General features: G+C 40.3%; 1 protein-coding gene across 15 annotated transcripts in view; it reads left to right on the forward strand.

Moving 5' to 3' along the window:
* The window catches only part of HAP1 (huntingtin associated protein 1), a 96,394-nt gene extending 85,440 nt beyond the window's left edge, over window positions 1–10,954 (forward strand). For 3 of the 15 annotated variants that reach the window (XM_087916469.1, XM_087916465.1, XM_087916470.1), the window contains 6 exons: window positions 360–581; window positions 1,845–2,134; window positions 4,917–5,132; window positions 5,843–5,945; window positions 8,335–8,376; window positions 9,240–10,954. In XM_087916469.1, coding sequence (XP_087772595.1) covers window positions 360–581; window positions 1,845–2,134; window positions 4,917–5,132; window positions 5,843–5,945; window positions 8,335–8,376; window positions 9,240–9,693 — 1,327 coding nt within the window. In that variant the 3' untranslated portion in view covers window positions 9,694–10,954. Of the gene's footprint in view, window positions 1–359; window positions 582–1,844; window positions 2,135–4,916; window positions 5,133–5,842; window positions 5,946–6,113; window positions 6,688–8,334; window positions 8,377–9,239 lie in introns of those variants that run through there. The other 12 variants (XM_087916471.1, XM_087916466.1, XM_087916472.1 and 9 more) reach the window with 9 other exon arrangements.
* Window positions 10,955–15,795: the final 4,841 nt, after the last annotated feature.

Here is a 15,795-nt window from a genome sequence, read left to right on the forward strand (position 1 = left end):
TTGGCAAGAGACCTGAATTTTTTAAAAATAGCAGTTTATAGCTCTAGGGATACCATGGTGATGAAGGAAGAAGTAAGGGATGCTTACTACCAGGAGGTGATATTGTGCAGGAGGTGCTGGAGAAGGCATCAAACTTGTGGAGTTGAACTGACAGACTGCAGATAGGTGGAGCTTAGAATACTTCTTGGCGTTATGGGCAGTAAAGGCTATGATTGTATTAAAAGCAACACTGGGAAAAAATGGCACCTGCAAGTTTTTCAAAGATGTGACTTTTGAATCTTTTGACAAAGAGAGTGACTAACCTTCTCTTTGATTTCTATCACTAATTACAATATTTGCATCTGTGTGCTTATTTTCAGAAGCTTCCGGCGTGTATTTGAGACAGTGAAGGCTGTGAATCGAGCAATAAAAGCTAAATCAGGAAGGGCGACCCCTTTGAGTCTTCCTCCGTGTTCTCCTAAAGTAGCTTCAGTGGCCTGCAGTCACTTTAGCACTCCACGTAACAACCGCTATGGTTCAGATAGCCCCATTATGCTGGAAGAAAAAGAACATCTTGCTTCTGAAGATCTCAATGATACCCAGTGAGTATTACTAGGATCTGGACTCCTCTGTGGGAATACAGCCTTGCAAATCCTGTAGGAGATATTTCATGGTTGAGTTAGCCCAGTTCACCATCTGGCAATCTTCAGGTGAGTTAGGACTAGAGTTCTGGAAATTATAACCCCCAACTATCCAGAGCATGCTCTTAGGAAGGTTGGATTACACCTTAAAGGCCAAACCTATACAATTTCTGGCTCAGCAGCTTTGGATTATACCTATTTCCCAGGATTTTAAGTTCCATCCTCATTTCTTGCCCATAGTTATTGGTGGGACATGAATCTATCCAAACAATTTATGGGCACCATATATTGCAGAGAAGTCTCTTTATCTTGATTCCAAACTTTCCAGACCATCCATAGTTTGAGGTAGTCCCATTGAAAGAAAAAAAGATTTGGGGACTACCTTAAGGGACATCAAAAGATTTATCAGTATTTTGTCCGGATGGGCCTTTGATGAAGAAAAAGCTGTCAAATAACTACATTCCTATATCTAGGAAGCAATTCCAGGCATGGGCTTTGAGATGAAAAAGCCATAAAAATGGATAGCTAAAGAAACACAAGTCTCCTCATTCCTTCCTCACATCACCTTGGATTTTTCTAACAAAACAAGGAGAACAACTCTTTATCACCCTATTTTTCTAATAGATATGCCTATCCTAGCAAAAGCTTTCAACTAGACTCCTTTGACACTGTTTTTTCAAACTTTGATTTGCAAACCAACATAGTGTCCTCTTAACACCTTGCATTGTTGGACACAACCCATCAAACTGCTGATGTATCCAAAAAATCTCCTGTTAATCCCAGGGAACTTACTTTCCATTCATGGTATCTTCTGCCTCTAGTGAAAAATGTCTTGGTTGAAGTCTTGTAAATCTGCAGTTACCAAAAGCCCAGTCCTTGTTCTTACTGAAATCAAGACAAAATGTCTTTGTTGGTTCATTCTAATCTCTTATTGCTATATTGTCTCTCCCATCCAATTTCAACAAAAAGCTTTTAGAGGCAGAGATCTGTTTCTGGGACAGATGTTTACCTTTTTGTTGACTTAATGATTGATCATGGTCAGTCTATGCTTCTCCAAAAGATGTTGAACAATAGTTTCTAGAATCCCCTGTTATCACTATGCACGTTGGAGCTCAAGGAGCTATCATACAGCAACATCTGGAGAACCAGGAATTCTCCCTCTGATAACATGCTAATGGTGATGCTTTCTGAATCATATTGCCTTCACAACTCTCTTTATTTTAGCAGCAGCGTGGATGCTACACCAGGTATACCTGGCCATCATGTCTTGGAAGCTGCTATCCAGAGTTTGTCTGCTCGCCAGAAGAACCACAGCACTGAGCATTCATTTTTTGAGATGGAACGTGAATGCAAATTGAAGCGCCTGGCTTGGGAGGCGGAGAATTTCAGTGGGTGCCTGACCCCCAACGAAAGCATCGCATCCATAGGCACCAACTATTCAGGCAGTTCTGGCACGTCCTTGAGCTCCTACTCTTTCTTCCCTGAAAAGCTTCAAATTGTCAAGCCTATGGAAGGTTAGTGCAATGGGGAAGCCCAGGCCTCTTCACTTGGAAAAACAGCTTACTTTGAGTTGTTCATTTATTGTGTGTCCTTTGGCTTTCCAAGCTCATTATTTTCAGAGTGCCATTTCTGAATAATACAGGTAGTCCTTGACTTACAACAGTTCATTTGGGGACTGTTTGAAGTTACGGCATTGAAAAAAGTGACTTTAATCAGTTCCCCCAAATAATCACCCATCGACTTGTTCATTATGACCATTTTTCACCCTTTATGACTGTTGCAACATCCCCATGGTCACGAGATCAAAATTCGGATATTAGCAACAGATTCATATTTATGATGTTTGCAGAGACCCAGGATCATGTGATCCTCTTTTGTGACCTTCTGACAAACCAAGTCAATCTGGGGAAGCCAGATTCACTTAACAGCCGTGTTGCTAACTTAACGACTGCTGTGATTCACTTAGCAAGTATGGCACGAAAAGTCATAAAGTGGGGCAAAACTCACTTAACAAATGTTGGGCTCAGTTGTGGTTATAAGTCGAAGAGTATCTGTACTACAGTTCTGAAAGTAATCTTATGAAATTCTATAAGGGAAGGGAATTTCTACGGACAAACCTTAACTGGAAGGGTGAATTCCTGGCAGTTCCAAGATTTAGATTTGGGGGCAGGAGAGAAACTCTTATAGGACAGCGCTTCCCATTTAATGTTGAGAAAAGTACAGACTTTGGGGGAGGGTGTGTTTCTTTTTTTATTTTAAGCTATGTTAAATTCCTGGTAAGACTTACATGTACAGTACTTCATGTAACAGTTGTAGGAGTAATCCCCAGATTACCATGTAACCTAATGATTGAAACAGATTTTCCACTTACTGAGGATTGAACTCAGGAAAGGATTCAAAGAGGGGGCTAAGATACTGAGAGTAACCACAACAGCCCAATCTAAGGAGGCAAGAATGGAGCAGAAATAAGAAGGAAAGGAATCTAGGATTCTTCCTAGGCATCCTGATTTAAAAGGAGATGTCCTAGAAAGCAATAGCGACTCATGGTGACAGAAACTCCAAAATGTGAAATTCACCAAGGATCCTTGCAAAGAAAGACCCAATATTAAAACACTGTTGGTTAGCAGGAGAAAAGGAGGGAAACAAAGAGACAATACCCAGATTCCAAGAAAAATCAGGGCTGCTGTTTTGAATTAGTTCTCGTCGAAATACAGACAAATGGTATATGGTAATAATATTCCTCAGTAATATTGCAAAGCTATATTGGAACTACCTATGAAAATCCACCGCTTGGACCTATGGGTAGAGATAGGACCAGAAGTTTGGATTTTATTGGCCAGGCATTTGTAAAGATGTGGCACGTTACTATGGATCCTGCCCTGTTTATCAATTAGTGAAAGTCAAAACTGGAATATGATAAAGCTCCAATGGAGAGAATACATTTAATTCCCATTCCTTTTTCTAAAATAACCCTGGACATTGTAGTCCTTCTGCCATGATCTAGTAAATGCAGTGAATATATCCTAGTTGTTTGTGATTAAGCAACTTGGTACCCAGAACCAGTTCTGCTGAGGAATGTGTCAGCTAAATGAATAGCTAAGGAACTGCTCAAAATCTTCAATACGATAAGCACACCAACTGAGATCCTCACAGATGAAAGATCCAATTTTTAATCAGCACTGTGTAAGTGTTTTGTGGAGATTTAAAAATAAAAAGCCCTTATCATCCGCAGGCAGATTATTTTACTGAAAGGATGAACCAGACCTTGAAAATTATATTTAAGAAATATGCAGGTCAAGACCCAATATTTTGGGTTCCATGGCTGTCTATGTTGTTTGCATTCAGGAAAATTTCCCAGACATCCAAGGAATTTTAGCCCCCTTCTCCTTTTAATAAGAGATAATTTTAAGGTCTTTAGAAATTATTAAGAAATGTTGGTGGGAAAATATAGAAAACCCTAAGAACTTAATATATGTATTACAATTCACAGGAATAAGTTAAAAGTCCTAGGATACATTGTCCAGGAGCACTTAGAGATAAATAGAGAAGGACAAAAGAGAGTCTGTGATAAAGGTTTAAAGGCAAAGCAATTTACTATAGGAAAGCAAGTATTTGTTGTTATTGCCCAGTAAAGAAAGCAAATTGCAGGCTAAGAGGCAAGGCCCCTACATAGTAAAGAGAAGAACTGAGTCAGCAAATTATGAAATTTAACTGGAAGATAGAAAAAGCAAATCTACCATGCTAACCTCCTGAGAAAAAGCCAAAATGGGTCTGGAACATGGGATGGCTTTCCTTGTACTGAAAGAAAGCCATCCAGAATTATTGGACTAAGTGGTATGGCAGCCATCCTATGGAAAGATCCGTATTCATTCTGACCGAGGCACAATCAAAGTATAGATTTAGAAAAGTTATTATGGGACTGTAAACATACAGCAGTTTTCCATGCAACCAGGTTTAAATGCTTTAGTAGAGCACAGAATAGAAATGGGTGAAACCCAACCAATTAGACAATGTTCCTATCGGATATTCCTATCGGAAGTGTTGAAATAGACAGATACCCCAGATGACATTGTAGAACTAGCTGTAAGTGACTGGTGCCCTTCAATTGAGGCTTAAAATTTTCAAGATTCCCTCCTGCCTTTCAATGTTGTCCATGTAGTTTGGAAATTTCTATTTCTTGTTAAAATGTTGGCCTGAAATTACCCATACTTCTGTTTAGGCATGCTGTAAATGATTTCTGCTGGGATTTGCCACTAGATCCAGCAAACTCAAGTAGACCTGTGTGCCTTTTCTTAGGTTCAATGACTCTGCATCACTGGCAGCAGCTGGCCCGTCCTCACCTGGCAGGAATCCTGGACCCTCGACCAGGTGTCTTTACCAAAGATTTCTGCCAACTTGACACTGATCTCGGAGAGGTCCACAATCTAAATGATTTAGAAGAAGATGACATGGATGTCAGCGCCTTGTCTTCCCTTGCTACCTCAACAATTAAAGCCAAAGAAACGCCAACTGGTGAGTGGGCTAAGCGGGATCACTGCTAATGGCTTGTCTTGATAAGATTTGAGGAAATCCTGATTTGAAAGTTAATAAACATCACCTCATCTTTCCTGCAGGAAAGCAATCACAATTTATTGGCAGCTGTGATAGTTGGAATATGTGCCTATTGGTGAGATCCAAACTCAGCATCACTAGTAGATATACTATGGGTGTTTTGGCAGTGTTCCTGTGGCAGTGAATCAGGGGGTCATGAGAATGTGTCTGAGAGAAGGCTTCCAGGAGTAACTTTCTACTGGAGAACCTGTTCTCTTCTAGTTTAGTGTTTATCAATCTTAACAAATACATGAATTTTAATTCTCAGAATTCTCCTGACAGCAATGCTTGCTGTGTAATTCTGGAATTGAAGTCTATGCATCTAAAAAGTGCTGAGGTCTAGAAACACTGCTCTATGTTTGCAGACAATCATTACCAGCAGATTCAACCAAGCTTAGGCACAGTGAGGGATGTTGGGAGTTGTAGTTCAGTAAAATCTTGGGAGCCATGGGTCCTCCACCCCTTTTCCAACTGGAGGTTATTAATCATTGCTGACAAATTGGATGGAATTTAATACCCTATTGTTTATAGAAGCTTTTCCCTTCACTTTTTCCCTTGATGTTTGTCCACCTCCATGACTCCCCTCCCTATTCTATTCACTCATTGACCCTTTGTTTTCCTATCCCGTTTAGTTTTTCACTCCGTTAACAATCTGCCCCAGACCCCGCCTACTTTCACCATCACCACCTGTTGCATCATGCACCCTAGCAAAGAAGTTACCATGGTGACACCAAGGTAAGCATCCTGTTGCCCTTCCCTTAAGCTTTCCAACCACCTGTCCTTCTCCTACATGGGAAGGCCATTTCCTACGTAAAGGATGTGTACGGGCACATCTGTGATTTTTGTTTTTTACCTCTTGTCTTGCATTCTCCTCCTTCCTCATTGTCAAATCCTGACTTTTAGGCATTCTCCTGATATGCGCAACTTCTGGGCACATGGATGGGAGCCCTGAAGTAAGACATCCTTGCTTGCTGCTTTCTTCCTCTCCATCTAGCAACGGAACTTCCCTCCTTGATTCATCACCTCCCGAGTGACCCTGGGTGGGAAAAAAGGAGACCCAAGCCCATTAGATAATGGCTGCAGGGAGGAGTAAAGCCTTGCAGAAAATAGAGAATGAAAGTTCATAGAACTGGCCTGATGAAGCCCTGGCTAAGAAAACACCTGCTGGGCAGCCCATAAAAAGTCATTGTGGGATAATAAAACACAGGCACCTGCCTTCGGTCAACATTAATGCTGGACACAGTTGCTCAAATACTTATTCAGAGGCTTTTAGTTGCTCTGAGCCTCTTCTTTCCCTTTATCTTCCTGTTCAGATGCCAATTTGAAGGAGCCAAAGGTTCTTAGTTCAGAGGCATCAAATGAGCAGCCTTCCCCTGTTCTGGAGACCTTTCACACCTTATGCTTCGTTAATGTAAAGAAGGTTTTGCTAAAGGATAATGATGAGGATTTGGGTGATAAGCAAAGTATATGGGTCTCCTTTCTCTTAAAAGCTCATTGTAAGAAAGGAACAAGGGAAGGAAGGAAGGGATTTATTTAAGTCAGTTTTTCCTCAATCATTCACTAGAAAAATATGGACTATAGCTCTTGTGATCCTGGGTTACATGGAGATTTATGAAATTATCCATAACATTGTGACTGATTGTATATGACAAGCTTAAACTTTCAACCAGGTCAACAAAATCCAAACAGCTGTGTCCAGATCACCATATTATAATTTAATTAATGAACAATAGTGGAGCTTCCATTGTTTGCTAAGCCATATGCTACCCAAACTCACTGAGCATAACCTATAGCAGTTTGCAAATCCAGGAGTCATTCTCGGTGGTTGAAATGGGTAGCTAGATTCAACCTCTCTGGGAAAGTAAGATTTTAACCCACTAATTTATTTCAGACTTCACTGCCAATCTCTCTGCTTTTCTGCAAACTAACTGAAATGAAATTTGTGATTCTGACTTTCAGTGCTAAGGCTTCAACTAATCCTGTTTTCAGAAAGATAAAAGTGGATAGCTAACAAAACTAATGCTGTTGAGATCTTTTCCTAAATAAAAAATGGTCAATCATTAATGTGAAGGGTGGCAAGGAGACATTCTGTTGTGGAAAATGATGTCAGTGGTGGTGTCATATCTGAGCCTGGAACATCATCTGTAAGTTTTGAATATTTCTTTATACAAAGCCTATTTCAGAACTTTCCTTCCTTCCAAGGTGGCTAAAATGAGGACCCAGATTGTTAGGGGCAATATGCTGACTCTGAAAACTGCTTTGAGGGCTGTAAAGCACTGTGAAGCAGAATATAAGTCTAAGTCCTATGCTATTGCTATGCAGAAAAAAAAGAAAAAAAATCCAAACAATTGGAACCTACAGATTATTTATTTATTTACTTGTATCCTGCCTTTATTGCTTTTACAAATAAGTCAAGGCAGCGAGCATATCCAACACACTTTCCTCCTCTTTTATTCCCCATAACAACAACCCTTTGAGATGGGTTGGGAGAGAGAGTGATTGGTCCGAAGTAACACAGCTGGTTTTTCATGGCTAAGATATACAGAGTGAACTAGAAGTCAGGCCTCGTAGGCCAAACACATGTTTTATTATTTATTTATTAATTTTTATGACACCCATGTCTCCTATAAGGTGCCTCTAAGTGGCTTACAGGCTATTAAAAATAGAAAAATAATTAAAATATGTTAAAATATTAAAACCATACAGATATAAATTTATAAACTATAGAAAACTCAAAATGGCACTGGGATGAGGTCTTTTTACCCGATCATGTACCCATTAATATTTTTAAACAGAAAATGTTCCAGTCTTAGGAATGTTCTAACATTCTGAATCAAAGAATTAGGGAAATTTTTAGAATATGTATGTTATATTTAATGTAATTTATATAGTAGTCAACATGGCCTAATTTTTAGTATGTCCTAGGAATATATGTATGAATATGTTTGAAAAAATATATATTAGTCACTGTAGAAATAGAAAAAAAGGGGCTGAATAGCCAGTAGTTGCCTACCTGTGGCCTCAATAAAAAAAACAAACCCACATTTGGTAATAATGTTAGGAGCCACTATAGTATTGATAGATGGGTCAGAGCTTTTCTGTCTTCACCATCTTTTTCTATCAGGTACCAAGATGGAAATACCTTCCTCCTGGACACCAAGAACAGGTACCTGATTTTAGAAAGCAGGCGCTGCTGTACTTATGGCATGACTGAGGAATTTTGGGAAATGCAGTCCCCACACACAAAGGGGGCCAGGTTAGAGAAGGTAGCCCTCCTGTAGCTCAGGAGAGTGTTAAAAAGAGTGTGTTATGGCTGACACAATACTGTTGATTTCACATGCTAGTTTGAACCCTTCTTTTGTTTTGCAGAAGGCCCAATTAAAAATAAATTTGTGGTGGATTGGGCCTAAAAGAGTGTAGTTCTCAGTCAGCCACGGGTACAAACAAAGTGAGCCACTGTTCATGTGAGTTGCAAGGAGCCTGCCTCAATTACCTGAAAGGGAACCAAAAAGTACCTTTTAAAAACGCTGCTGTTATAATTAGCAAAGAAGGTATGCAATCAAGCCCCAAAATATCAGGGCAACTCTCTTTTCCTATTCACAAGCAAGAGAAAATTGCTGAAATGGAGCATAAGCCCACATCCTGCAAAGCTTTCCTTCGTTTTCACTTTGCAGACTGAACGGAAGAGGGCGAAGTAAGCCGTTTTTTCCATTCGGTTTGTTCCATTATGTGGACCTTTCTTATTTTATATAGAAAATTAGTATTTTCAGGGCCCAGTTAATTATGGACATCTGCACCTAGTGGAGAAAATGCCATGTAATTTAGACATTGCTCTAAAGATTTTCTGTGAAAGAAACTTCCCAGTTGCCAGAATTCCCAGCCGGTACAGATTGAAAGGCTGTTGCAGAACAAAGCAAGGCAGGTTGGGATGTATGTTTGTAATTAAGCACCTAAACAAAACATATTGAAGTCTTAAGACTAAATGCTTGGTATTTTTTTCTTCCTCCTCCTCCTCCTCCTCTTCCTTAGTCTTTATAATACAGTTGTGCCGTCTTGTGGGCCCTGCACGGGGCTGAGCCCGTCTTCCCCTCCTCAGTCCCACCTTAAGGAACTATGCAGGCAGGAGAAGAAAAAAGAGAAGCTTGGACTGGTGACTTTACTGGCAAAACAAGGCATTTCTGCACAGAGCAAAGGAATGGTGCTTGCATCCCATGCTATTAGGGACCCAACAGTCTCTTCTTGCTTTTCTCCTTCCTTGGTTTCTGATTGGACTTCAGGACTGCTGCACCACAAGAAGCCTGAACAGAGCCCGAATAGCATCTTCAGCTTGAATCTGGTAGAGAAACTGCAGCAACTAGGGCTCAATGAGGTGTTGGCTAGAGGGGAATCATCATACCTAACCTTACATCAGCAGGAACTTCACCAGGGAAAGAAATGTAGTTCTGGATTTGGAAACCAGCGAGATCCAGTGGGGCCTCAATAAAAATGAAGAGGGTGGTTTGGGTGTCCTACTGCCTGGTTTAGGAAAGTTGGACAAGACTCGGTTGTACAGCTAGAACACTGGGTGTACTGGGTTGAGAAGCACTTAAGTTCTGCTTAGAGCATTGTTTTCTTCACTATTTGTGAATCACTGTTGTTCTTCAATTTTTTTTCCCTCCTCCTTCCTACTGCCAACGGAACACACCGACTCTCACACCGATATCTAGTCGTATCCCCGATCCCAAACTCATTTCTTCTGCCTTCTGTTGTCAATCTTATTCTATTAGAATTGTACAAGTCACAGAGCCTTCTGGGTTAGGAGGCACAGGACAAAAGGAGGGGGGAAACCCTTGAACTTCCCAGTTAGAAATGGTCACGGACAGACTGAGCCTTGGAAGCAGCGGCTGGAGTAGATTATTTTCTGGGATGAGAAGCACAGATTAGCAGCTGCTTTTCTATATCATTTTAGTTCCTTGTTTCCACCTGTCTCTGCCCTCTTTATATATTTCAAAATTCTGCAGGGATGGCAGACTAAGTAGAAATTTTGGTGGGGAGTTTTCGTTTATTGGGAGGAGTTGATTGAGAACAGTCCTTCATTCTGTTTTACTACCAGTGCTGGTATCCTTGACTTTTGTTAACTGTGACATGGTGTCTGGGTCTTCATCTTGAGGAAGCCTGCAGAGATTTTAGAGACACTTAGAGACATAATCACAGTTTGTTATACAAAAAAACATTGAAGAAAGTTTATCAAGCTTTGGTTGTGGTTGTATTATATTTCCGAACCAAGTGGCAGTTGCTTTATGTTTTGTGCATGAAAATTTTGCTTGGGAATGTAGAATTTCCTGCTTTTTAATTTTTTTCCAGCACTTTATTTCTCCTTCCAAACTACTATACAAGCTGGATCCGTGTTTACGTTTCACCCAAGGTAAAACAGAAATAGTTCATGTTCCTTCCAATTCCTCCTGAATGACTGACTATTCTTGTTCTTTTCAGAGTTAAGCCAAGTTTGCCATGGCTTCCATATGTGTTGTGTTTTTCTTTCTTCTCTTGAAAAGAATGCCTGCATTTTTCTATTTATGAATGTTAGGTTAAAAAGCCAATCTCATCCCTCTTGGACCTGTCTAGTTCTGTACTGCTCGCATGCTTGTATGTGTGTGCTTCACAAAATACCATTTGCACTCCTGCTCCGAAGGCCAGTTTGCACTCTTCCACATGTAGTTCTCCTCCTGTGACTTGGAAAAATTAAATGTTGATGCTGTTTCCCCGACCAGTCTTCGGTGTTTTTTCCTACATACACACATTCAAACATGTACACATTTCACCTGTTGGAAAGCTGAGCTAGAACATTTCTTTCACTCATTCATATGGCTTAACTGATTTAATGGCAATGCCATTTAGACTTTCCAGCATTCTTAGGGCAGTTTAGAATGTTAGCATATTGTCCCCAAAAATCTGGGTTTTCACTTTATCAACTTTGGCAGGGTGGAAGGATCTTGATGTCAAGATTGACTTACACAGTGGGCAGAGTTGGTCTGCAATGGTATATTCTAACCACTATACCACAGGATTCATTTAATTTAATATAGTGCTGAACCACCCATTGTTATTTATAAATCATCCTTTATTATACTTCAATGTTATTCCTGAATCATGCTCACAAACTATGGTTAAATGAATTATGGCACAACATGACCAGTAATTTGATGTGTCCTACTTTGGTACAAGTGCCTTTGAAATTTGCAGGTAGAAAGAGTGATTGTACGCTGTTTCTCCAACAATACGCCCCCCCCAATAGGAAGTCCCAGCATGTTTTATAGGCATGAAATGAAATTAAGCCCCTCCCCCCAAATTAAGGCCTATATTAAAACATGCAAAATGCGGGGGAATGGTGGGGGGGCTTGCCGTTAGAAAGTACTTTTGTTGCACACCCGGATATGGTGCTGCCTGTGTTGACCCCGATACGAAGTGCCCCACCAACGCCGAGGTCAACATCCAAGCCATCGCCGCCCACCCGCCTGAAGATGCAAGGGGGGGGGAAATTAAGTCACCCCCGAAAAGACAGCCTAGCCATTTTTGGGGGGCTCAAAAAAAAAAATAAGACCCAGCCTTATTATATGAGAAACACGGTAGTAGATAGATAAGAAGCTAAATTCAGAGAGACATGTCAATCACAGCCTCATGTCCTGATCGTTTTTCAGGCTTTGTGCATTCAGATGAATGTCAGAAAGGCCTGTGATGGGGAAAGGTAGGTTGATAATGTAGAAATAAATGTGTGACTTCTTCCGTATACATTTTTTGATTCTGATCAAGATGATTCTGATATTTTAGTCTAACCTGCCTAGAAAATGCCACACCAGGAGTGGTTGGTTAGACAATAAGGGTTATGTAGTTGTATTATCTCTCCACCTGCAGAATAGACGAGGGGGAAGAGATTGAGTAGATGCAATTGCTTGATCTAGCGGGGGCTGTAAAGATTCATTGTTGCAAAGCAAGTTCCTTTGCTCCAACCTTTCTGGATTTAACTGTCTTGGAATTGTGTACTCCATAATACGACTAACAGCTCTCCCTTTGTTTACTCTATGTGGCTCAAAGTGCAGCATATTTGTTCACACAGAGAATATTTTCATTTAAAAATCCAGCAGACTTTCCAGTGGGAAGGAGGTTCCAACATAACTTTGATCCATTGGAGATTGTCCCCAAAGGGCATTTTCATTATCATTGCAAACTTACTCAAATCAGTACATTAAAGGTAGCTACATGGGATTTGAATGATGGATCTCATGTGAAACCTGCTCCACCCCCATGTGTGGCAAAGCATTCTTTAAATCACAAAACCCCATCTAAGATTAATCATCATTCTGTGAGGACAGTTGAATTGGAGTTAGAAGTTGAGTTGTATTATTGATGGGTTGAGATAATTTTATAATAATTTACCCCTTCTCCAAAAGTCCCTCCAAGAAAAGGCTTAGTCTGCTGGAATGAGAGAGAATCCCTTGCTAAGAAGCATCGTATTATACTTGATCAAGAGATCTCTATCAGCCACTTTCCAAGGATGCTCAACTTGGGGCTGATATCCCTGAAGCTTTTCACTGCTTGAAAGCGGGGTGTTACATGTTGTAGAGGCATTTACAGCTGATTTCAGGGAAGAAATGAGTAGTCATTAAGGAAAGATTACACTCTCCTGAGACAGAGGAAGGTGGCATGAGGAAAGAAAACCTTAAAATTAATTTCAAAAGCCCAATGTGGTCTAGTGTTTAACACAACAATTTATTTGCCAGGAGACTGGAGTTCTAGTCATACCTAAGAGCCATTTGGATTTCTTTGGGACAGATTCTAACTCTCAGACCAATCCACCTCATAAGTTTATGGTTGTGGAGAAAATAGGATAGGAAGAGAAATACCAGCCATATTCACTGCATTGAGGGTTTTTTTTAATAAACAATAATTAAAAACAGGATAAAAATCAAGTAAAATAAACCTACTTTGATTTTGTTTGATACAGGAGCACATCAAAAGAAACTTGGAATGTTTCTCCCTTATGACAATAAAGAATATTTTTGGAATCCCTGCTGTGCCTACTTTTTAACCTCACCTAACTTGATAACATTTTTCTCTAAGCTTGATTTAAAAAGAAAATATACCACAAAAGCTTAGGAGTCATGAGTAACGGCATCAGTACTCCAACCTTAATTCCAGCTGGGCTTGGTGATTCCATTCAGACAGATAACTGCTTACCTGCCCCGTATTATCTTAAAAAACAGCAACCCTGAGCCTCTGTTCCCTGTCATACCTGCCTGGTCCTTTTCCCAACGTTTCAGAGAAACAATCTCCTCAGAGAAAGGATGTCACAGCTTGCCAGCGTTCAGAAGCACCGGACTCCATCCTGTCTCAGGTGCAGTAATTAGCAGTTCCACTGCTTAGTGGAAAACTCCATCAGGCCAGTCGAACGTTCCCGTTCCCTGCAGCCTCCTGAGGATGTTAATGAAGGTGGCCTCAAGTAAAGAAAACACGGGGCTCGAGGTTTCGGTTGTATCAGGCATAGGGCGGCCCTAAGGTACAACGGGCCAGATTGATTTGTCTACACAGAGTTTTCAGACTGGGGTTTGAACAAAAGAACGGCATGTCAGGAAGCCAGTCTCCTGTGTTTCTCCTTCCTGCCCTGCCTCAGCATGCTCAGCTACTTAACTTCTCTGTGTTCTGGCTTTCCGAGCCCTTGAAGTTCTGTGTACTCTGTTTTTTTTCCTCTGGTACTTTGGTTGGTTTCTGTTATAATTAATTGGATACTTCTGTTTTTGACAGCATTCCAAAGCACTGAAAGGCATGTGCTTATCTCGGGGAACTGTTTAAGATTAATTCTGGCTGGGAATGAAAGTAATTCCCAGCATTGCAATAAAATAGGTTTTGCTTTTAAAACAAGTTTGTGTTTCATTGCGTTTGACGAAGCTTGGGTCAGAACAGAAATAACAATAGCACACAAACCACTTTCACTCTCAGACAAGAATTAACAACGATCCAAGATAGAACATGGAAGGAAAAAAGCACCATCTTAATATACAAAATCAACGGCAAAAATTTTAACCAGTTCTATGTTGGATAAACAGGACAATTAAAAGCCAGAATTCACGAGCACCACCTGACAGTCAAGCAACATGACCCAAAATCCTAGATCCAACCATGCTGACAGCAAATAACAATTCCTTTTCAACTGGGACAAAGTTGAAGTTGTCGGCCACACCAAAACCATCATATACACAAATCCATTGAAGCCTGGCACTGTACCAATGGATCCATCAACAAACACATTGACTTTGAACCAGCATATTAACCGATAAGGAAACAGATCACCTGAACCACCAATCAACGACAAAATTGACCACTTCCTCATGTCAGTGATTGATATCATGGATACTTTCTGGATGCCTTACACCTCACCTGTGAATTTCGTGCCCCAGAACAATCAGTCACATGAACAACTGAACACACAAGCAATTCATCACATGAACAACTGACCACAACACCAAACAGAGTGTGTGTTTCTTCCCTATGTAAGCAGAGAAGAAACCAAATGAGACATTTTATCCAAAACCCCGCTGAAGAAGTTATCTAGTATGGGAGCTAAACAAAAAGCTTGGGGAACAGACTACTGCCAAAACCTAAACTCAAGCTATAAATATTCTCAACAATTTCTAATAGAGTTTGTGTATGTGTGTATATATGTTTAAAGCAGAGATCCCTACTCCTTCTGGAAAGTGAGCTGCACAAGGGGTAGGCAAGCACAGGCAGCATCATTTGCACAAATGACACACACGTGCGCAAAACCATCCCCCTCCCCCTCCCATCCACCAAGCCAGAAAGGTTGGGGACCACTGGTTTACTACCGGTTCTGAATGGGGTTATCACAGTTTCCTGATCCAATGTTGCCCCTAGAAACCTGAGCAGCCTCTGTGACAAGAAATAAACATTCTTCATCAGTTTTGGCTGATAAACTAGTTCAGATTTTTCCTGCAGGTGGTGGCAACTCTTCTACTCTTCATCCTGCTGTGATTATGCTCCATGGTGTATTGTTTTCAAGGGCCTTGACATTTCAGTTGGTCAAAATAATGCTACAAGATTTTTTTAAGAGACTGAGCAATTTGCCATGCTCCTCCAGTGATATATTAGCTGCACAGAATGTTTGTGGGCTCCATTGCTCTTTGGAATTGAGACCAACATTTTAGAAATCTCACATCTCAATTTGCACCCTTAAAGCCTTCTCAGAGGTTGTTTTCAGGTGCTCCTGACAAATGAAGTAAAAAAAATATGTTTTCACTAAAAAAGGAAAATAGTCTTATAAAGTTAATTTTGTTATTTTGCCATCAAGTGATATTGCTTTATTACCCAGCCTTTTTAACATCTACTGTTTTCATTTTGTACTGTAAATGTTGTGAATTGTTAGTCACACACTGAGTTTTATTTTACTCCCTGTTACTTTTTTATGTTATAATTTATAATCATATTTATAGTTAAAAATATACACAGATACTGTATTGTGTATTTGGAAACCTGAAAATATTATTGAACATTTTACAGAGATGCAATAAATAAATGCGTACATGGGAAGGTAATC

This window comes from Pseudonaja textilis, chromosome Z (assembly GCF_049901715.1).
Source record: "Pseudonaja textilis isolate UNSWEBS1 chromosome Z, rPseTex1.2, whole genome shotgun sequence".
NCBI lineage: Eukaryota > Metazoa > Chordata > Lepidosauria > Squamata > Elapidae > Pseudonaja > Pseudonaja textilis.